Source organism: Scyliorhinus canicula, chromosome 19, assembly GCF_902713615.1.
Source record: "Scyliorhinus canicula chromosome 19, sScyCan1.1, whole genome shotgun sequence".
NCBI lineage: Eukaryota > Metazoa > Chordata > Chondrichthyes > Carcharhiniformes > Scyliorhinidae > Scyliorhinus > Scyliorhinus canicula.
The window spans coordinates 68,126,942-68,149,793 of record NC_052164.1 but is presented as its reverse complement, the minus strand read 5'-3'; the positions used below and the strand labels follow the sequence as shown (position 1 = coordinate 68,149,793).

Genomic DNA, 22,852 nt, shown 5'->3' with positions numbered 1-22,852 from the left:
TTTATTTTGTCTTCTGGATGTTGTTTGGGAAATTATTAAGGATTACTTAGTGTTTTATTCTTTGGGGGTTGTATTTGGATTGATGGTTGCTCAGATGTTCACTATATGTTTTAAAAATGTTCACTTGAGTTCATAGAATAAACATTCTTTTGCTTTTAAAAATATTTTCCATTTCTGCTGTACCACACCTGTAGAGTGGGCTGTGTGCTCCCCATACCACAATCTATTAAAAGTTGTGGGTCAGGTGAACTCCATGATACACGTTGGGGTTCTCTAAACCCTGGCCCATAACAATAGATAATTCCCTGGGCCTAATGGGATATACCCAAGGTTACTACGGGAAGTAAGGGAGGAGATTGCTGTGTCGTTAGCGATGATCTTTTCGTCCTCACTCTCCACTGGAGTAGTCCCAGATGATTGGAGGGAGGCGAATGTTGATTCCCTGTTCAAGAAAGGGAATAGGGAAAACCCTGGGAATTACAGACCCATCAGTCTTACATCTGTGGTGAGCAAAATATCAGAAAGGATTCTGAGAGTTAGGATTTATGATTATTTCGAAAAACATAGTTTGATTAAAGATAGTCAGATTGGCTTTGTGAGGGGCAGGTCATGCCGCTCAAGCCTCATTGAATTATTTGAGGATATGACGAGACACATTAATGAAGGTCGGGTAGTGGATGTGGTGTATATGGATTTCAGTAAGGCATTTGATAAGGTTCCCCATGTTAGGCTCATTCAGAAAGTTAGGGGGCATGGGATACAGGGAATTTGGTTATCTGGATACCGAATTGGCTGGCCGAAAGCAGACAGCGAGTGGTAGTGGATGGAAAGTATTCCGCCTGGAGGTCGGTGGCCAGTGGTGTCCGCAGGGATCTGTTCTGGGACCTCTGCTCTTTGTAATTTTTATAAATGACTTGGATGAGGAAGTGGAAGGGTGGGTTAGTAAGTTTGCCGATGACACAAAGGTTGGGGGAGTTGTAGATAGTGTTGAGGACTGTTGCAGATTACAACAGGACATTGACAGGATGCAGAGCTGGGCTGAGAAGTGGTAGATGGAGTTCAATCGAGATAATGAAGTGATTAATTTTAGAAGCTCTAGTTTGAATGCTAAATACAGGGTTAAAGGCAGGATTCTTGGAAGCGTGGAGGAACAGAGGGATCTTTACGTCCAAGTACATAGATCTCTCAAAATTGCCACCCAGGTTGATAGGGTTGTTAAGAAGGCGTGTGGTGTGTTGGCTTTCATTAATAGAGGGATTAAGTTTAAGAGCTGTGAGGTTTTGCTGCAGTTTTATAAAACCCTAGTTAGACCACACTTGGAATATTGTGCCCAGTTTTGGTCACATTATAGGAAAGATGTGGATGCGTTGGAGAGGGTACAGAGGAGATTTACCAGGATGCTGCCTGGACTGGAGGGCATGTCTTATGAAGAAAGGTTGAGGGAGCTAGGGCTTTTCTCACTGGAGCGAAGAAGGAAGAGAGGTGACTTGATAGAGGTGTACAAGGTGATGAGAGGCATGGATAGAGTGGATAGCCAGAGACTTTTCCCCAGGGTGGAAATGATTGTCACGAGGGGACATAATTTTAAGGTGATTGGAGGAAGGTATAGGGAAGATGCCAGAGGTAGGTTCTTTACACAGAGAGTGGTGGGTGTGTGGAATGCACTTTCAGCGGAGGTGGTGGGGTCTGAGTCTTAGATTAGGATATGGTCAGCACAACATCGTGGGCCGAAGGGCCTGTGCTGTGCTGTACTTTTCTATGTTCTCATGTCTCCTTTACACCTTTTTTCCCAGTTTCTTCTCCTTTGTTGTGCCAATTGTGTCAGAAATAACTCTTACAAGAAGTTTTAACACGATCAATCCAACACAGGATTGGCCATAATCATTTCAAATACCCCAAATTCCAATCAACCCCATTGAATTAAAATGGCCCCATTCTTGCATGTGTGAATTTGTATCAGGATTAAAATTCCCATATGTTTATCAAAAACATCCTGGAATTAGGCTTCTTGCCAAATATCATTTCTACACCAGCTGCGAAACATATCGAGTGCTTTTAAACAGCAATGACGAAAATAAATTATTTAAGTGGACTTGTGGTTATGTTGTAAACTTCCAGAATGACTGTAATTAAAAACCAGGTTGATTCCACAGGAAAATGAACTTTAACAAACTTTGCCCAAAGCAATAGTGAAACAAAAATACAAACACCCACATGAACCAAGCGAAACAGACAGATTCTCACTGCTCCTAAATGTTAACCAATTAATCATCAACCGTCACTCAGAGCTACAGATTCTGAAAGACACAGAGCCTGCAAGCTCGCCCTCATGATTAAAATAATGAGCAGGATCCTCCATTCTCCTTCATTATAAACTTAAATTATTTTATTTATTTATTTATTTTCAGTCCATTTAAGCCAACAACTGTTTTCATCGGCATCCCTATTCTTTGTTAAATTCAAATGTCAAAAGCATTTCCACCACCTGCAACATCTTTGTTCTCCATCTCGGGGTGTTTATGATAACACAAAATTCTCATTTGTTCCAAATTCTTTGAATATGCTTAAAATTTCTATGTTTCACTGATGTCATTCAGTTCCCATAAACCCACAAGTAAACCTTAGCTCAAGTAAATTAGACACACATAATCATAGACACAGCAGTTTCTGGACAATTTAAAAACAAATCAATTGATTACTGAAATAGTCCTCCTCTATAATTTCCCACTTATACCTTTTTTTCCTTTCAACCAATTTCAATTTTGTTCCTTAACCAAGTTTGAAAGAAATTCGAACAGATTTTTAAAAATTCAAATGTTTGAAAGTTCACATTTGATTGCTGCCAAGCTGCAAGCTTATATCTAACCTTGACTCCAAACTGAATTCAACAATCGTTCAACACAAACTTTTCCCTTTTGCAACTTAACTAATTCTTTATTTTATCAATTTTGTTATAGCTGTCAGGGAGAAATCTCAGCTGCACTGCAGCAAGAGGAACTGTCATCCCCAGAAATTCCTGAAAGAGCTTGTTGAAGCTTTCTAGCCCTTTTTTTCTCCCTGCAATGCAGACTGTCATTTAGAATGCTTTTGGGCAAGAAAATAGACATTGTGCTCTCCATTTGGCCACAAGCTGTAGTTCTGCTTTGGTTTTCACCTTCTCAGCATTTAACACCATGGTCCAAAGTTAGAGGGCCACTTTCAATCGTCCTAACAGGGCCATCCAAACAGGGCACATGGTTCTATGACCGCTTTGGATTTTGCCCCCCCCCCCCCAACTAAAGAGCTGGTCATCGACTTCAGGAAGCAAAGTACTGTACACACCCCTGTCAGCATCAACAGAGCCGAGGTAGAGATGGTGAGCAGTTTCAAATTCCTAGGGGTGCACATCACCAAATATCTATCCTGGTCCACTCATGTCGACGCTATCACCAAGAAAGCACAACAGCGCCTTTACTTCCTCAGGAAACTAAGGAAATTTGGCATGTCCACATTAACCCTTACCAACTTTTACAGATGCAAGATAGAAAGCATCCTCTCGGGCTGCATCACAGCCTGGCATGGCAACTGCTCGGCCCAGGACCGCAAGGAACTTCAGAGAGTCGTGAATACCGCCCAGTCCATCACACGAACCTGCCTCCCATCCATTGATTCCATCTACACCTCCCGCTGCCGGGGGAAAGCAGGCAGCATAATCAAGGATCCCTCCCACCCGGCTTACTCACTTTTCCAACTTCTTTCATCGGGCAGGAGATTCAGAAGTCTGAGAACACGGACGAACAGACTCAAAAACAGCTTCTTCCCCACTGTCACCAGTCTCCTAAATGACCCTTTTATGGACTGTCCTCATTAACACTACACCCTGTCTGCTTCATCCGATGTCAATCCTTATGTAGTTACATTGTATATCTTGTGTTGCCCTATTATGTATTCTCATGTATTTTCTTGAATTCTGTTCAATTCCCTTTTCTTCCCATGTACTGAATGATCTGTTGAGCTGCTTGCAGAAAAATACTTTTCACTGTACCTCGGTACACGTGACAATAAACAAATCCAATCCAATCCAATCCAATCCATGTATCCCTCTGTCTGGTCTACTTCGGTCCAGATTCACTCTTTCAAATCGGCTGTCGGTCTGTGACAGTACCTGGTCGGGAGTATGATCTAGAAAATATATGATCACCAAATCATAGTCATGTCGCCGCCGCCAGCCCAAGTGTATCTGAGTCAGAGCACCAAATTATAGTGGGGAAAATTTTACAGCTATTTGACTATAGTGTACTTCATCCCCATTCTAATGAGAGATCAGATGAAGACTCTTGAAGTCAAAAAAGCTGGTCGTTTATTACAAGCTATAACAAGGGCTATTGGGACATCAGAGGGCACAGTTTCAAGGATAGTACAAACCGCTATACCTTGAGATTCAATTACAATAAATTAGCATATACTAGTTATTTAAGTCCAGTCATTACTATCAATTAAGGTTACATCATGCATTGTATATGAGAATAATTAACCAATTACATCAAAGGTCCACATGCTTAATTAAACTATCCAGTTATTCCAAAGGCGTGTTGTCTTGCAATTAGTGTTATTGGTGGTCTGATATCTGGGATGTAGCTATCAATCACCTTCCTCCCTACTTTCATCAACAGACATCCTGGAGCCATAGCAACCGGCACACTGTCCCATATTGTCGAATAGACCTTGAGTTTTAACAACTGGAGATGTTATGCCTGGAGCTAACCCCAACTAATAGATTGTCCTTGCGGTATTTTATTACAATTTGGCAGTTTGTCTCTCAGCAATGAAGATTTTAACTTCTCCAGTAAATAATGGAACTAGAGTTTTTTTAACTGGTTGCAGTGCAATATCTACAGATGCCTAAATTGTCCTCTTCACAATTGGGAGGAAGCGTTGGGAGAGGGTATGGAGGAGGGGTCCACACGACATGGCAACCCACACTGCGGACCGGCACCAAGAAGGTAGCCCCCTCCCCCAAGGATGGCCGCAGACTGAGTCTGCAGCCGCCATGCCGAGTGCCCGCCGGGTGGAACCATGGGAGCACCACGCCGGCGGGAACTTGGCCAACTGCAATTGGAGAATCGCTGCAGGTGCTCTTCCAATGGCCCCCGAACGGCGCCGCACCGACCACGCGCACCCAATTGCCGCCGATTCGCCGGTGACCGATCTCGGGTCTGACGTCCATTCTCTGCCCCCACGCCGAGTGCAATTTCAGTGCGGAGGCTCGGAGAATCCCACCCAGAATTTTTCACCCGCTTCATTGTTTGAGATTGCAATTGATATTAATCATACTGATAATGGTTAAAACAACATTGACTCCAGCTTAATTTAATTTCCACATTTACTATAATAATAGCCTGTGTCCAACAATCCGATAACCCAGAATAAGGTGTTTAAAACAGTTCAGTACGCTGTACCGCACAGCAGACACACAGCGGTTTCATTTAGAAATATCTTTGCGAAACCTGTGCGTGTTCTTCGTGGACAGTAACTCCAGCCTTGAGTCAGCAACTTAACGAACATCCAGAAGTGTGATACAATCTATTCTAACAATAACGACGCTCTATTTGTAGCTGGGTCAGTTGAACTCTAATTTCAATCCCGGTCTGCTATGTCTGCATAAAAGCTGCAGCGGAACATTTTAAAACGACCTCAATATTTGAGTCACAGTCCATGTTCATTCTGTGTTTGATATAAATACTGGTGATACATTTAAAGTATCTGTTAATCAGATGCAAGATACGCAAAATATTAAACTGCTGTGATTATAGTTGGAAAACTAATTCCTTATTTGAAGACAACATATCATTCCACAAGATGCCTGATCTTAACTTGACAAAAATATCAGTGCAGCGACGATTGTCGGCACTTGTTATTGATAGAGATTAAAAACTTTAACTGAAGAGGCTCATTGGGAATAGCGAGGAACTGAACCAACTCATCGACATAAAGACTCAGCAGAAATAGCCGTGATGTGGAAGGGGATGAAGGAACAATTCTGGAAATGCCACTCAACACTGCATCGGATACAGGAAATGTGTAATTGTGGAATGAGTTTGAGCAAAATTAGTTACCGCATGACGAACGTAAAATATAAACATTTGCAGAGAAATACTAACAACACGATGTGGTTTGTATGAAATCATTTCTGAACCAATTATGCAACAGCATTCACAAAGCAACTGCTGTCATTTTGAAGGCCGTTCGCAGCCGGCATTATTAAAAGCCAGCTGTTGCGCGCAAATTTGCGCAATCGTGATCGCCGCTCCGGACGACTCCACAACCCTCCCGCGACCCACCCAACCCCGACTTTGAAAATGCCTGATTATAGGGCGCTCCCTGATGCCCTGGTGTTCCAGGGCGACATGCATGCCAGTGATGGACCATGGGCATCCTGGCGATGGCAGCAAATCTTGCAGCCCGGGCACCTTGATGGGCCTAGTCTAGCTGGAAGGTGATATAGTTGGATGCCTGGTCATTCAGAGCATCTGTAACATCCTGGATACACCTGTGTCTGAAGATTGCAGTATGCCACACCAGTCCCCGATCGAGCCCTGGAATGACCCAGTGGCATTAAAGTTCAGGGCTGCACAACCTACATGGCCACTGGGAGCGGATGGCCTCCTCCGCGGGGTGCCACGTCTGTGAGGACCTGGCACAGGTGCCGCACTGTCTTTCTGCTGAGACGTAGTCTTCTGTGGCACATGGTGTCCGTCAGCTCATTGAATGCCCAACAACGCCTGTACGTTATCTGCCATCGCTGGCTTCCCCTTCTGGATCTCTCCGCAGCCTGATGGGTAACCGTGTCTTCAGGGTATCCGGTGGCCCCCTGCACATGTGGTGCCGCTCCAGCCTGTGTTGGCCTTCCTGCTGTCTCTGGCATCTGGTCGCCTCGGCTGTCACAAGCAACGCGAGCGCAGCCTCCGCTGGATGAATTCCAGCAGACATCGTTATATCTGTAAGGAATTGGAGAATCCATAGAATTGCTGCAGTGCAGAAGGAGGCCATTCAGCTCATTGAGTCTGTACTGACCCTCCGAAAGGCCCATTTCCCCACTCCTTCCCATAACCCCACCTAACCTGTCCATCTTTGGACCCTAAGGGGAAATTTAGCATGGCCAGTCCACTTAACCTACACAGCTATCGACTTCCATATTTATAAAAATAGAGCTCCACAAATGCACGTTCTTTCCTAATATTGCAAAATAATGCTCTAAAGCTATAGAAAAATACACGTCTTTGTCAGATAAGTTAAAACAGACCATGAGCCATTGGAGTGCCACTTGGGAGGATTTGAAGATATTTGCCTTGTCAATGGTTCAACGTATAATAACAAAATGAGATGACTTTGGTACCTTGATGCATACTCAGAAAAAGCAAAGTATAGAGAACGACAATCAGTTAGGGTTTCCACCCTGGGACCCTCAAATGCCCCAAGCCTCCCCCACACTATGTCTCTCACCTTCTCTGAGTGCCATCCAGTGAGCCAGTTGCGCTGGCAATCCTTGCTTTACACACTCAACCCCAGCCACATCAGGAGCCCCTGGACCCCAGACCTCTGCTGGGACTGTGCTCATCTGCCTTCCGCTCATTCGCACACTTACCTGTTGGTCAAGAGAACATCCTTGCTCTTTAGTGTTTGATTGTTGGTAGCTGCTTCTCTGGCGCTGGTGCTCCTAGAATACAGGCACACTGTTCAGGCATCGAAGGTTGCTGGATCTGCAATGCACTAATCATCCTCCGAGACATGACATGTGTGCCCACGAGTAGGGACTTGAGAGTTGAGGAGTGTGAAGCGCTATCGCAACTAACCAGGCTAATTCGTCATTTGAAATAGCCTTCAACTGTGAAGCTAGAGGCTGCTCACTGCCAAAGGGAGTGAAACTGACTTTCAGGAGAGAGACTGCAGCAGAGCTCTGTCGTGGAAGGTTTTGGGAGGACAGTCAGGCTGCAGTGTGGTTGCCCATGCTATGGGTCTCCACAATGCTTAAAGAGGCTTGGGGACCTCACAGATTCAAAGTCCCTCAACCCCCCCCCCCCCCCCTCCCCCTCCCCACTTCACCTCAGCAGCCATCTTCATGTTTTTGAAAAGGAGGACTAAATTATGCCTGCATGATTTCTTGCTGGCAAGTCAGGCAATTCCCAGAGCCCGTTGCATTTGACTCCAATCTAGTTAATGAGATTAAAATGAATACAAATGAGGGTTAATATTCTTCCCATTCTTGGCATGATCTGGAACTTGCCATTGTCAGCGGGTTGGGTGAATCTCAAAATGGTTGGCACCCAGCTCAAATCCCGATTTTGGCCTTTCCTGCTACTCACCCTGCGCGTTGGGCGCAACGCAGTGTTTGAACCATGCCGGCTGTGTTTACACTGGGAGATCACCTAACACTCCAGCGCCAGTCAATTTTATTCACTCCACCTGATATCAAGAAACAGCTGAAGGTACTGAATACTGCAAAGTCTATGGGCCATGACAACATTAAGGCAATAGTACTGAGTGACCTGTGCCGCCCCCCCCCCCCCCCCCCCCAGCCCACCACCACCATCACCGCCATCAATCTCCTCTCGAACATCAGCAAAGTAATGGAAAATGCCATTGACATGCTGTCAAGCAGCACTTACTCAGTAAAAGTCTGCTCACTGATGCTCAGTTTGGGTTCTCCCAGGGCCACTCAGCTGCTGAATCACAACAGCCTTTGTTCAAACATGGACAAAAAAGAGCTGAATGCCAGAGGTGAGGTGATATTGACTGCCCTCGACATCAGGCAGCAGTTCATCACGTATGGCAGCAAGAAGCCCCACCAAAACTGGAGCCGTTGGGAATCGGGGGAACCCACCACTGGTTGGAGTCATACCTGATCCAAAGGGAGATGGTTGTGGTGGTTGGAGGTCAGTCATCTCAGTCCAGCGACATCACTGCAGGAGTCCCTCAGGGTAGTGTCTCAGGGCCAACCTTTTATCTTCAGCTGCTTCATCAGTGACCTTCCCTCCATCGCAAGGTCAGAAGTGGGGATATTCACTGATGATTGCACAATATTTAGCACCATTCACAAAGCCTCGGGTACTCAAGCAGTCGCTGTCCAAACGCAGCAAGACCTGGGCAATATTCAAAACTGGACTAAAAAAATAGCAAATAACCAAGTGCCAGGCAATGACCATCACTAACAGAAGAGAATCTAACCATCTCCCATAGACATTAAATTGCATTACCAACATCCTAGGGGTTACCATTGAGCAGAAACTACTGTAGCAGCCACCTAAATGGTGTGGCTACAAAAGCAGGTCAGAGGCTGGGAACTCCTCTTTCCCGAATAGTTTGGTAAAATTGAGAAGCTTCAAAGGCAACCGAGTGATCCATAGCAGTTTCCTTAGGTTGGATTTGGAGTGAATGAAAGTCTCATGTGGAAGACATCCACTCTGACAGTTAACATACTGATGGCCTCCAGACTTCCACACTTCACAAACACACTTTTGGGCAGGTTGCCTTGCAAACTGCCATTTACTTCATTCCGGCCTTTCAGTATTCTGCATCAAGTGACTTACCTCCTGACTCCTCAAAGCCATCTGCAAAGCATAAATCAAGAGTGTGATGGAATACTCTCCATTTTCCTGGATGAGTGAAGCTTCAACAAATCTCAAGTAGCTTGACACCATCCAGGACAAAGCAGCCCATCACCTTCAACATTTATCCCTTCTACCATCGAACAGTAGCAGCAGTGTGTACCGTCTACAAGATGCACTGCAGGAACTCAGCATGGCTCCTTAGGCAGCATCTTCCAAACCCATCACCTCGACCAGCTGGAAGAGCAAGGGCAGCATGGGAGCCCCATCACCTGGAGGATCCCCTCCAAATCACTCACCATCCTGACTTGGAAACACACCTCCGTTTCTTCACTATCACTGGGTCAAAATCCTGGAACTCCCTCCCTCACATAACATCACAACACAACACATGGACTACAGTGATTCAAGAAGGCAGCTCACCATAGCCTACTAAAGTGCAATTAGGGATGGCAATGCTGGCCTAGCCATAGATGCCTACATCCCATGAATGAATAAAAAAAGGATTATCAGCCAACAGACTATACATGCAATTTACATTGATTATGTATGCCCATTCCAAACTTGCAAACATTGCACTATGGCACCGATGTGGAATTCCTATTCTGTGGTCAAGTGCAGGCAACCCTTCCCAGTCATCACTGTCAGGAGTACAGGCTGCAGTACCGGAAAAACAAAGGAAGCGGAAGCGGAGGATGGGTGGGAGGGAGGGAAGAGTGTGGATTCCACAAAGGACCTGACCTTGGGAAGTGGGGCCCCCAATGAGAGCCACGTGCCCTTGCTCCTGACTCCCCATGCACTTTGCTCCTCATTTAAGAATGTATATTATTGTTTCAACATTGCTTGTGCTGATTGGTATGTTCAAAGGTATTTTTCAAACAGAAGCAGAACATAACAGTCCAGGTGGCTTATACCTTAGGTTGCTAAAGGTTGTGGATGGAGATAGCACAAAAACCTGCATAACCTTCCCGGGATGAAGAATGTGTCGTGTGAGGAAAGGTTGTGCAGGTTGGGCCTGGATTCGTTAGAGTTCAGATGGACATAAAAGATTCCGAGGGGTCACTAAACGCTGAGAGAATGTCCTCTCCACGGAGAGGAATCTACAACTGTGGGGTACAGTTTCAAAAAGCTAGTTTTCCCTGGAGAAAAGTGGAAGGTGAATCATTCAATATATTCAAGGCTGGGTTTGACCGATTTTTGATGGACAAGAGGGAGAGTTCAAGGGAACAGGAAGGTAAGTGGAGTTAAGGCCCCAATCGGTCAGCCATGATCTTATTGAATGGGAGTTTCAGGGAGGCAAATAGCCTCAGCTTCTTATGCTCCAATCTTCCCTTGATATGGGGGAGGTGCCAGCAGATTGACAATAAATAAGGACAGCCCTAGCAACTGGAATTAGGCTCTCTTCCATGGTGGGCAAGGGCCTTGGAGATGGTTCAGTTAATTAAGGAGATGTGTCAAAGGCTGATCATGTTTGACTAATCTAACTGAATCCTTTGATGAAGTAACAGAGGAGGTTGCTGAAGAGAATGCAGCTGCCTCATAACATCAGGGACTCAGGTTTGATTTTGGCCTTGGGTGACTGTGTGGAGTTTGCACATTGTCCCCATGTCTGAGTGGGTTTCCTCCGGGTGCTCTGGTTTCCTCCTACAGACCAAAGATGTGCAGGTTAGGTGGATTAGCCATGATCAATGCGCAGAGCTATGGAGGGGGAGAAGTGGACTGTTGTGTTATTCACCCTGGAGTAACACGGATTGCAACTGGATGCAGTTGTACTTGAAAGTAGACTCCAAACTGTGATCTTAGTTCAATACGCTTTATTGAACTTGTTAAGCAGCGCACACAGTTCGCTGTGGGTTTGACACTCTACTAACCTAAGCGTGCTTACTATAACTAACTAGACCAGACTAGCTCTGAGCCACGTGTAGAAGGTGCTAACTGATATATACACCCTGACTTGTCACTACAGTTGTCACCCATGGAAAGAGGCAGAGTGTTGATGCCTCGTGTGTTTTATAGTGGGAAACCACCTTCTCGTGTTCGGCCTGGTGTTTGGTTGTGTTCTGTCCTGTGTGTTGATTGACTGTACTGGGTGTCTGTCGCTGCCTGTCTGTATCTCATTATGTGCATGAGTGCATATCATGACATGGACCTAGGTAAAGTGCTCTTTGGGAGGGCTGGTACAGACTCGATGGGCCAAATGGCCTCCTTCTGCACTGTAGGGATTCTACGGATGTTGTCTATATGGGTTTTGAGGAATTGTTTGACAAACTACCACATAAATGGGTTCGCTAACAAGATTGTGACTCATGGAATAGGAGTCAGCTTCCACCTGGATTAAAATTTGTCCTAAGGACAGCAAACAGAGTCATGGTAAATGATTATTTTTCAGACTGGAGGATGGTAGACTCTGATCTTGCCCAAGGGTCAGCGCGAGCGTCTGTAAATTACTTGGATGTTGGAATAAAGTGTGAAAAAATTTTTTAATGCCCATTCAACAAACTTGGAAGTGTGGCAAACAGTGAGGATAATCATCTGCTACAGGGCAAGGGCTAGCAGAATAAGCAGGCAAGTGGGAGACTTGGGGGAGTGCTGAGATGGTGTTCCATGTTGTTGGATGGGAAAGGAATGTAGCCTACCATTCTAAAGAGTGTGCAGGGACAGAGTGACCTTGGGGTTAATGTGCATAGATCTTTGAAGTTGGCAGGATGTATTGAAAGAGTGGTCAAGAATGTCTAAGGCAGCGATGGAAAACCTTGGCTAGAGATTGAGTAATACCTTCCTTCAACTCAGTGGGCTGTAAGATTAAAATTACATTTATTCACTAACCATGATCCCCATGAGTAAAATTAAATGGATTTAATACACGGTGAATGTTTCATAATGAATTATGAAAAGTGCTTAATCATTTATATGCTAATAAAACTCTAAGTTCAAAAGGTAAAAGCAAAAGAAATACTTACACTTTAGACACAGAGAGAGTGCACAGCCCACACAGTCAACGATGTGAGAAACCAGCACACACCTCACTCCACTTGCCCTTGCTTACTTGTGAATTACATCAGTCCCATCGCTGGGAAAAAAACTATGCAGACGGAAATCAGCGAAATGTGGCAACTCCATGCGTGGGCAGTGATCCACAAAATGTCTCATGGGTCGCACTCGGAACCCAGATAGGCCTCATGTGGCCCCCGGGCCGCATGTGATCTACACTGGTCTAAGGAACCTTGGAGTTGTTGGGTTCAAGAGGTTACACTGAACATTTTTAAAGTTCTGGTTAGGCTACAGCTGGAGTATTGCATTCAGTTCTGGTCACCACACTTCAGGAAGAGTGTGAGGTTTCTTGAGAGGGTGCAGAAGAGATTTAGCAGAATGGGTTCAGGGATTAGTACTACTCTAATTACAAGGTTAGGCTGGGGCTTTGAAGGGGGGGGAGGGAGTCTCCTTGGAGCAAAGCAGACTGAGGGGAGATTTGATAGATATACAAGACGGTGACAGGTTTGGATAAGGTGGAAAATTGGCCCCATTAAACAAGGTCTGGGGGAGGAGGGCACAGATTTTGGACAAGTGATGCAGAGGGGAATGTGAGGTGGAACGTCTTTTTGATGGGCCTAAACTCACATTTCTATGCTGCATCGCTCTTTAGTTCTGTGATGCCACTGGGGGGTGGGGGGGGGGGGGTTTGGCGACAGAGTCATCTCACAAGGCTGTGCTGACGCTCCCTTGTTTACACATTAACTCTGAAGGCAGGACATTAATATCAATAAGCTTATGGGTCAGAATCAGGGGGTGGAACGGAAAACCGTTTCTGGAAATAATCGACCTACATTTTGATGGGTAAGACTGGAACCGAGTGTGGGCAGTCCCACTAAGCTGAACAATGGAGGAGAAACATTGGAGGAGGGTTGTGTTTTCTGTCATATCAAAGACTGAGGAGAGGACTGGGGGCGGTGCAAAATCAGAGGAAATCTAATTTTGACATTGGCTAGGCCTGTGGTGGTAGTTTTAATCAACAACTGCAAAGGTGAAATGATCATGTCGCAAAGGAACGACATCCAATTAACATTGTGCAACATCTGGAAGGCAGTTGACTCAGACAGTGGGGATGCTTTTGACTGGGAAGGCAAATGCACTGGGAGAGGGACTAAATCAAAGAGCATGTGATTCATACAGTGAAGAAGATCTATAATGAAAGGCTGCGGTAAAACAGTCCTATTTATATCACTTTCTTTCCATGTGTTGTCAGGCCACTGAGAAGGACAGTATTATTGAGGATGGAGAGTTAATTGAGAAGTTGGACATCATTGTATCCTGTGCAAGTGAGGAGCCGCTCTTCACAGCTGAACAGGTAAATCTTCAAACGCAACAAAGAACAAAAACAGACACAGCACACACAGGAACACACAGACATGCACACGCACCCAGATGCACCTGTGCCCAAACACAGGGGCAGGCACACAGACATGTGCACATGCACAGATGCACATACGCACTGTTACAGCACCCTGGGCTGCCCAATAATTACAGTCACTGGGTTTGTAAATTTAAACACTATTATTTTTTATTTATAAAGGAACTATAATGAAACATGCAGCAAATACAACGTCAATTACTATCTAATTCCTAATCTCCACTTTGACTTGTCTCCCCACCACCCCGCCCCGCCCCCCTCCATACACACATACATGAAACAAATGGGCAGAGGGGTAGAGAGTGGTGAAAATAATGTAAAAGATAAGAGTCATTGTTTCAGATGGTTGTTTCGAGCCCATTGCCCTTCATCCAGGCTTTCAGGTCTAAAATTCTGCGTTCCAGTCTGTAACGGTTTTCACTGCAGATTCATTCAGGTCTCTGCAGTTTCAGAAATACAGCAGCTTTTCTGGAGAAAGCACGAGAGAGAGAAAGCAGGTCCTTTCCATGAGTGTCACCCAGCTTACTTTAGGCCTCTGGAAATCATCCCACTTAGGCAGGATCCAATCACCACCTGTTACCGGGCAGCATACAACCAACCAACCAATTAAACTCAGTCCCGCTCCAACTCTCTGTTGCCACAAAATCAGTTCTGTTGTCCAAAACTAGCAGAGTGTACTATGTTGTAACTTCAGAATTCCTCATTCTCTCTGCTGCTTGACTTAAAGATACATGTCCAATTAGCACCCGTGGATCAAAAATAAAGAAATGAGATGCGCACGCACGTGCGCATGGATGCGCGTGCGACACCAAAAGAAGAAAAATGAGAAGCAACTGAAATGCACCACTGGTTCCATTTTTTTTTAAATGTTTTTTTATTGAGTTTTCATATTTTATATATGACAAATTACAAGTTATTAGAGAGAGAGAAAAAAAAAAGGAAAACACAAAAATTTAACATGAATATTTACAGGTAAGCATCTTCATAACAATAATTGTGGCCGCCCCCTTTAGCCAGCATACATATTTTACATTCCCCAATATGGCCGAGGCACATGTTTATAGGCATTTATTTATAGTTTGGTTTTGGGCCTTGGCTTGCCATCAAACCCCCATACCGAGCCCGTAGCCCCCCCCCCCCCCCCCCCCCCCCCCTCTCCCCCCGGCTACCTTCCCCCGATTCCCGCCCATTTTCCCCTGGCTCTTGGCCACCCGACTATTCTTCCTCATGTACGTTGGCCACAAACAGGTCCCGGAACAGTTGCATGAATGGCTCCCACGTTCTGTGGAAGCCGTCGTCCGACCCTCGGATGGCGAATTTGATTTTCTCCATTTGGAGAGATTCCGAGAGGTCGGACAGCCAGTCTGCAGCTCTGGGTGGTGCTGCTGACCGCCAGCCAAACAGGATTCTACGGCGGGCGATCAGGGAGGCAAAGGCAAGGGCGTCCGCCCTCCTCCCCAGGAATAGATCTGGCTGGTCTGAAACCCCGAAGACCGCCACTATCGGGCATGGCTCCACCCTCACCCCCACCACTTTGGACATAGCCTCGAAGAAGGCTGTCCAGTACTCCACAAGTCTGGGGCAAGACCAGAACATGTGGGCGTGGTTGGCCGGGCCTCTTTGGCACCGCTCACATCTGTCCTCCACCTCCGGGAAGAACCTACTCATACGGGTTCTTGTTAAGTGGGCTGTATGTACCACTTTTAGTTGCGTCAGGCTGAGCCTTGCGCACGTGGAGGTGGAGTTGACCCTATGCAGTGCTTCGCTCCAGAGTCCCCACCCTATCTCCATCCCCAGGTCGTCCTCCCATTTCCTTCTTGTTGCGTCCAGTACGGTGTCCACTGGTTCCATAATCTTCAAGCGATAAAGTCACATTGAGGGTCAGCTGGTGATGCTCTGAACTTTATTCTTCGTAATAGTGTCTGAAATGTCTTGAATTCCGCTCAAGGCTGGTGAACCTTCACTTTCTGTAAAAGTTGGATATATGTCAGAAGTATATTGGCTGATTAATCAGCTACTGCTGTTCATCGCCCTCTGAGCTGGAAGGTTAGGGGCTGTTGCAATGAGGAACATTATGGTAAATCTTGGCCACAGTGATTAACTCCAGAGAAGAGGAAACCATTTTCATTCTGAGCTAGCATGCGAGGGCCAGGAATGGAAGATTGGTTTCTTCTCCGCGTCGGCCATCGCGGAGCCTTACAGAGGCCAGTGTGGAGGGAAAGAGTGCCCCCACGGCACAGGCCCGCCCGCAGATTGGTGGGCCCGATCGCAGGCCAGACCACCTTGCCCCCCCCCCCCCATGGGACAGATCCCCTCGTGCCCTCCCGAGGACCCCGCTAACCGCCCTCCAAGCCAGTTCCTGCCGGTATGGACCATGTCCATTTCACGTCGGCGGGACTGGCCGAAAACGGGTGGCCACTCGGCCCATCAAGGCCTGAGGGGCGCTGTTAACAGCCCCCGACTGGGGCGATCCCCGCCCTCGCCCAAAAACTGGCACTGGAGAATTCGGCAGCCGGTGCCGGAGTGGGATTCACGCCACCCCCCAGCGATTCTCCGACCCGGCGGTGGGGGTTGGAGAATCCCGCCCATGGTCTTTGCTGTCCTTTCCTGATGCTTACAGGGGTGACATAGTGAGTAGCACTGCTGCCTCACAGCGCCATTGACCCCAATTCAATACTGTGTAGAGTTTGCACTTTCTCTCAGTATCTGTGTGGGTTTCCTCCCGGGTGCTCCGGTTGCCTCCCAAAATCCAAAGATTTACAGGTTGGGGGGTGAGATGGACAGGGGAGAGGACCTGGGTAGGGTGTTCTTTTGTAGGGTCGGTGCAGACTCAATAGGCCAAATGGCCTCCTTCTGTGTTGTAGGGATTCTATGATCGACATAGTGTGTGGTTCTGGCAGAGCAAAGTGAGGCTTGATGGAACTTGGCGTGTTGCCAATCACATCTGGTAGTGGATTGCTAAACCAGAGTTCAGTTCAAGTCTGTGTTCGGGGTGATATGAGGTGGAGCAGCCAGGATGGGGAAAAGCAGCATTTTTACTGGGGACAAAAGTATGCAAGGTGAAGGAGAAAGGAGGGTTTGAGCACCTGTAGATTTGTCAGTGAGTGGAGGATCAAAGACAAGACAGACGGCTGCCTGAAAGTGAAATTGTAAATGATTTTTTGCTGAGGCACTTTTTCAAGGGCAGCCTTCCTCCTGTCGCCTCACTATTTCAGCACAGACTGATGATGGATCCTGAAATACACATGTTCTGTCTCGAGTCTGTTGAATTTTTATAATGTGGAGATGCCGGCTTTGGACTGGGGTGAGCACAGTAAGAAGCCTTACAACACCAGGTTAAAGTCCAACATGTTTGTTTCAAACACTAGCTTTCGGAGCACTGCTCCTTCCTCATGCCGGTCTGCGCATGCGTGGAATCACACCGGTGGTTCCGCGCAAGGGCGAACTCGCGCAGTCCCTTCGGCGTAGTCCCTTCGGCGCCAGCTGAAGCGCCAGCCGGCGCCAATGACTCTGGCGTCCACCTACCCCCTGAGACAGGTGAGAATTCCTCACCTTGGGGGCCCGTTGACACCGGCCGTTGGCGCTGGTTTTCCCACCGGTGTGGGGACTTGGGCCCTGGAAGGGAGAATCCTGGCCACGATTTCTGAAAATAGATTGGAGAAGTTGGGACCGTTTTCTTGGAGAAGAGAAGCTGAAAGGAGATTTGATGGAACGATTCAAAATCATGAGTGGATCAGGACAGAGTAGAGGGGTAGAAATCGTTTGCACTCATGAAAAGATCAAGAATGAGACTGCACAGATTAAAAAATATAGGCAAAAGGACACAGTAAGTGGTTAAGGTTTGGAATATACTGCCTGAGAGTGTGGTGTGGGCAGATTCAATTAAAGCATTCAAAAGGGAGTTAGACTGTTATCCGAAAAGGAAGAATGTGCAGGGCTACGGGGGATGGCACGAGGTGAATTGCTCAGTCAGGGAGCCAGTGCAGAGATGATGGGCTGAATGGCCTCCTCTTGCACTGCGGCAATTCTGTTCAGAGGTTACCAGAACTCTTAAGAAAAGAAGTTTGAAAGTTAGCAGAGTGTCGGTGATGTAAGCATCTGATAATCTACCTACAGGTAATCGAGGAAATTGAAGAGATGATGCAGAATTCCCCTGACCCTGATGTCGAGGAAACACCATCGCAGTCTGACAAGCTGTCGGTCCGCTCGCAGGAGGTGCAGGTGTTAAAACCATCTAGCAGCAACAATAACATCCAGGTGGAAGGTGAGGTGTCAGTGCTTCCCTGTTACGTGGATCTCTGCATGCAGTGGAGCATTAGTGATGTGGAGACTATTTCCCTTTTTAATAGGTCAACATTTCATTGTCCTTGGCTCCTTACAAAGGATGCTTAACAGGCTCAAAACAGAAATCCTGTGGTTGTGCCCACAACAAGGTTAAGAACATGGCAACTGGAACTGGGCACATTGATAACCTGTTTCACCATTTAGATCAATCATGGCTGATTTGCGCTTCAACTCCATTTATCCACCTTAACTTCATATCCCTTAATACCCTTAACCAATAAAAATAGTATGCTGTGTTATACCTGTCACACATAGGGCCATAGAAATTATACAGATGGAAGGGAACCATTTGGCCCATCCTGTCCATGCCAACCCAAAGACAGCCAGGTGCCCTTTCTAATCCCATCTTCCTGCACCCGGTCCAAAGCCCTGCAGCTTACAGCACTTAAGGTGCAGCTCCACCTTACTTTTTAAAACAGTTTAGGGTCACTGCCTCCATCACCAACTCAGGCAATGAATTAGAGACATCCACCATCTTCTGCTTAAAAAGGTTTTCCTCATGTTCCCTCTCCACCTTCTGCTACTTCGCTTGAGTCTATGACCCCTGGTTTTTGAACTGCCTGCCAAGGGAAACAGTTTCCTCCTGTCTATATCTTCCTCTCGCACTTTTATATACCTCAATCACGTCACCCCTCAGCCTTCTCTGTTTCAAGGAAAGCAACCCCAACCTTTGCTCACAGCTCAAATTCTCCAGCCCGGGAACATTCTAGTAAATCGTCTCTGCACTCCCCCCAGTGCAATTACATCCTTCCTGTAATGTGGTGATACAATACAATATATTTTAATTTGATAATTAAAGAGAGCGGCAGAGTCATAGGGTAAAAGAGCACGAGGAGAGCGGCAGAGACACAGGGTAAAAGAGCGCGAGGAGAGCGGCAGAGACACAGGGTAAAAGAGCACGAGGAGAGCAGCAGAGAAACAAGGTAAAAGAGAGCGAGGAGAGTGACAGAGATACATGGTAAAAGAGTGCAAGGAGAGCAGCAGAGAAACAAGGTAAAAGAGAGCGAGGAGAGTGACAGAGATACATGGTAAAAGAGAGCGAGGAGAGCGGCAGAGACACAGGGTAAAAGAGCGCGAAGAGAGTGGCAGAGACACAGGGTAAAAGAGAGCGAGGAGAGTGACAGAGATACAGGGTAAAAGAGAGCGAGGAGAGCGGCAGAGACACAGGGTAAAAGAGCGCGAAGAGAGTGGCAGAGACACAGGGTAAAAGAGAGCGAGGAGAGTGACAGAGATACAGGGTAAAAGAGAGCGAGGAGAGCGGCAGAGACACAGGGTAAAAGAGCGCTCTTTTACCTGTGTCTCTGTCACTCTCCTTGCGCTCTTTTACCCTGTGTCTCTGCTGCTCTCTTCACGCTCTTTTACCCTGTACCTCTGTCACTCTCCTTGCGCTCTTTTACCGTGTCTCTACCGCTCTCCTCGCTCTCTTTCACCCTGTGTCTCTGCCGCTCTCTTCGCGCTCTTTCACCCTGTGTCTCTGCCGCTCTCCTCGCTCTCTTTCACCCTGTGTCTCTGGCACTCTCCTCGCTCTCTTTTACCGTGTCTCTGCCGCTCTCCTCGCTCTCTTTTACCCTGTGTCTCTGCCGATCTCTTCGCGCTCTTTCACCCTGTGTCTCTGCTGCTCTCCTCGCTCTCTTTCACCCTGTGTCTCTGCCACTCTCCTCGCTCTCCTTCACCCTGTGTCTCTGCCACTCTCCTCGCTCTCTTTTACCCTGTATCTCTGCCACTCTCCTCACTCTCTTTCACCCTGTGTCTCTGCCACTCTCCTCGCTCTCTTTTACCGTGTCTCTGCCGTTCTCTTCGCGCTCTTTCACCCTGTGTCTCTGCCGCTCTCCTCGCTCTCTTTTACCCTGTGTCTCTGCCACTCTCCTCGCTCTCTTTCACCCTGTGTCTCTGGCACTCTCCTCGCTCTCTTTTACCGTGTCTCTGCCGCTCTCCTCGCTCTCTTTTACCCTGTGTCTCTGCCGCTCTCTTCGCGCTCTTTCACCCTGTGTCTCTGCCGCTCTCCTCGCTCTCTTTTACCCTGTGTCTCTGCCGCTCTCCTCGCTCTCTTATACCCTGTGTCTCTGCCGCTCTCTTCGCGCTCTTTTACCCTGTATCTCTGCCGCTCTCCTTGCTCTCTTTCACCCTGTGTCTCTGCCGCTCTCCTCGCGCTCTTTTACCCTGTATCTCTGCCACTCTCCTCGCTCTCTTTCACCCTGTGTCTCTGCCGCTCTCCTCGCGCTCTTTTACCCTGTATCTCTGCCGCATCCTCGCGCTCTTTTACCCTGTGTCTTTGCCGCTCTCCTCACGGATCTTTTATCCTGTATTAAAGTAGGGACGTCTTGCTACAAATGTACACATTGGTGTTATGTACAGTTTTGATGCCCTTAAAAGAGGGTATCCTTGCATTGGAGTTCAGACAAGGATCACGAGATTGACAAAGATTGATTCCTGGGATGAAGGGGTTGACTTATGAGAAAAAATGATCAGGTTGAACTTGTACTCACTGGAGTTTAAAAGAATGAGAGACAATCTCATTCAAACACACAAGATTCTGAGGAGCTTTACTGGGAGGATGCTGAGAGGAGTTCCCCCTTATTGGGCAGTCTAAAACTCAGGGACACCATTTTAAAATAAGCTCTGAAGGTGTACATCAGGAAGAGTTTCCTCTCCCAGAAGGTTGTTAATATTTGAAATTCAAGGTGGCAATAGAGGCTGGGTTACTGAATCTTTTCAAGGCGGATTTAGATCAATGAATCAAAGTTTACAGGGGGGCAGATAGGAAAGTGGTGATGAGACCGCATAGCAGATCAGTCATGATCGTATTTGATTGGGAGAGCAGGTTTGAGGTGATGACCGACCAGGCTCAGTGTGTCAAATGGCCTAGTCCTGCTCCGATTCATGATCTTCAACTCTACCTGCCTCTTGACCACTTATTCCACCAACCTGTAGTTTTGAAGTTTAACACTATCCTCTTCACATGCCACAATTCTTCCAGGTTTTACACCATCTCTGAACTTTTGAAATTGTGCCCTGCACACCAGAGTCTTTAGCATATATCAGGAGGAGCAAGGTTTCTGTTTCAGTCATTTTCTAGTCACTAATTCCAGATGCCAATTGTAAGAGATTTTTTATTTCATGGGACCACTGATGGTTTTTGACCAGTCTATTCTCAAACAGTACAGGGGGATAGCTGAAACTCAATTTTAAGAATGTCTCCGGCCAATTTTCGGGAAAATGTGCCACATCTATGTGAATGAACTGCAATAACAGTGGGCAGCAAGGTAGCACAAGTGGATAGCACTGTGGCTTCACAGCGCCAGGGTCCCAGGTTCGATTCCCTGCTGGGTCACTGTCTGTGCGGAGTCTGCACGTTCTCCCCGTGTCTGCGTGGGTTTCTTCCGGGTGCTCCGGTTTCCTCCCACAGTCCAAAGACGTGCAGGTTAGTTGGATTGGCCATGGTAAATTGCCCTTAGTGACCGAAAAGGTTAGGAGGGGTTATTGGGTTACGGGTATAGGGTGGAAGTGAAGGCTTAAGTGGGTCGGTGCAGACTCGATGGGCCGAATGGCCTCCTTCTCCACTGAATATTCTATGTTCTAACAGGTAACCCATAATGCATTGTTGCTATGTGTGTGTTGCTATATGCGCACTTGTGTGAGAGAGAGGGAGGTGAGTTTATGTGTGCTGTTAACACACACAAGACTTCCTTAACAAAGGTGTTCTGTAACCAACACCATCCCAATACTTGATTTACCCACAATGGGAATAATAAGGAGCAGTCTCGGAGATAATGGAACGAGGGAAAGAGATACACTCAGGTAAAACTGAAGTGAAGAACCAGATAAAAAAGAATTAAGTCAATTCAGAATGAAAGTTTTAATACACGCTTTGTGTGTTTTGGTCATGCAGATGTGAAGCAGTTGACCGAAGCTGAAGTGGGCGAGTTGTTGGTGCAGATTGAATTGGCTGTTAAAGATTACTCCGAGGAGCTGATACAACAGCTGGCACTGCGTGATGAGCTAGAGTTTGAGAAGGAGGTGAAAAACAGCTTCATCTCCATACTCCTCGAAGTGCAGAACAAGCAGAAGGAGCATCGGGAAACAATGAAGAAGAAAAAGAAGGAGAAAGGTGGAATTCCAGCCAGCATCCGGCAGGAGAGGGCAAGCCAAATGCCCGTGAAGGTGAGAGCCTGGTTGTTGTCTGGTGAAAACAGTGTTGATGCTCTTCATTCCCAGCCGAGTGCCAATGATGTGGGGCTGTGGAACATCACTGTCCTTGCTCATTTATATAGGTTTTGGGTAGTACATGGTTACATTACTGGGCTAGTAATCCAGTGACCCGACATAATGCACCAGAGATACAAGTTCAAATCCCACCAAAGCATCTGGGAAATTTAAGTTCAGTTAATTAAAATAGAATCTAGAATAAAACAACAGTCTCAGTAATGGTGGGAATAATACTGCTGGATTGTTCTAAAGTCTTGCCTGGTTTACTAATGTCTTTGAGAGAAATATGTCTGGTGTCCTTACCTGGTCT

The 22,852-nt window shown here is 46.7% G+C and overlaps 1 protein-coding gene across 1 annotated transcript in view; it reads left to right on the top strand.

Annotated features, from left to right (window-relative positions):
- The window catches only part of fez1 (fasciculation and elongation protein zeta 1 (zygin I)), a 125,776-nt gene that overhangs the window by 78,780 nt on the left and 24,144 nt on the right, over positions 1 to 22,852 (top strand). Inside the window, exons 3-5 of the mRNA XM_038778461.1 lie at positions 13,828 to 13,929; positions 18,109 to 18,256; positions 22,226 to 22,497. Coding sequence (XP_038634389.1) covers positions 13,828 to 13,929; positions 18,109 to 18,256; positions 22,226 to 22,497 — 522 coding nt within the window. The remainder of the gene's footprint in view (positions 1 to 13,827; positions 13,930 to 18,108; positions 18,257 to 22,225; positions 22,498 to 22,852) is intronic.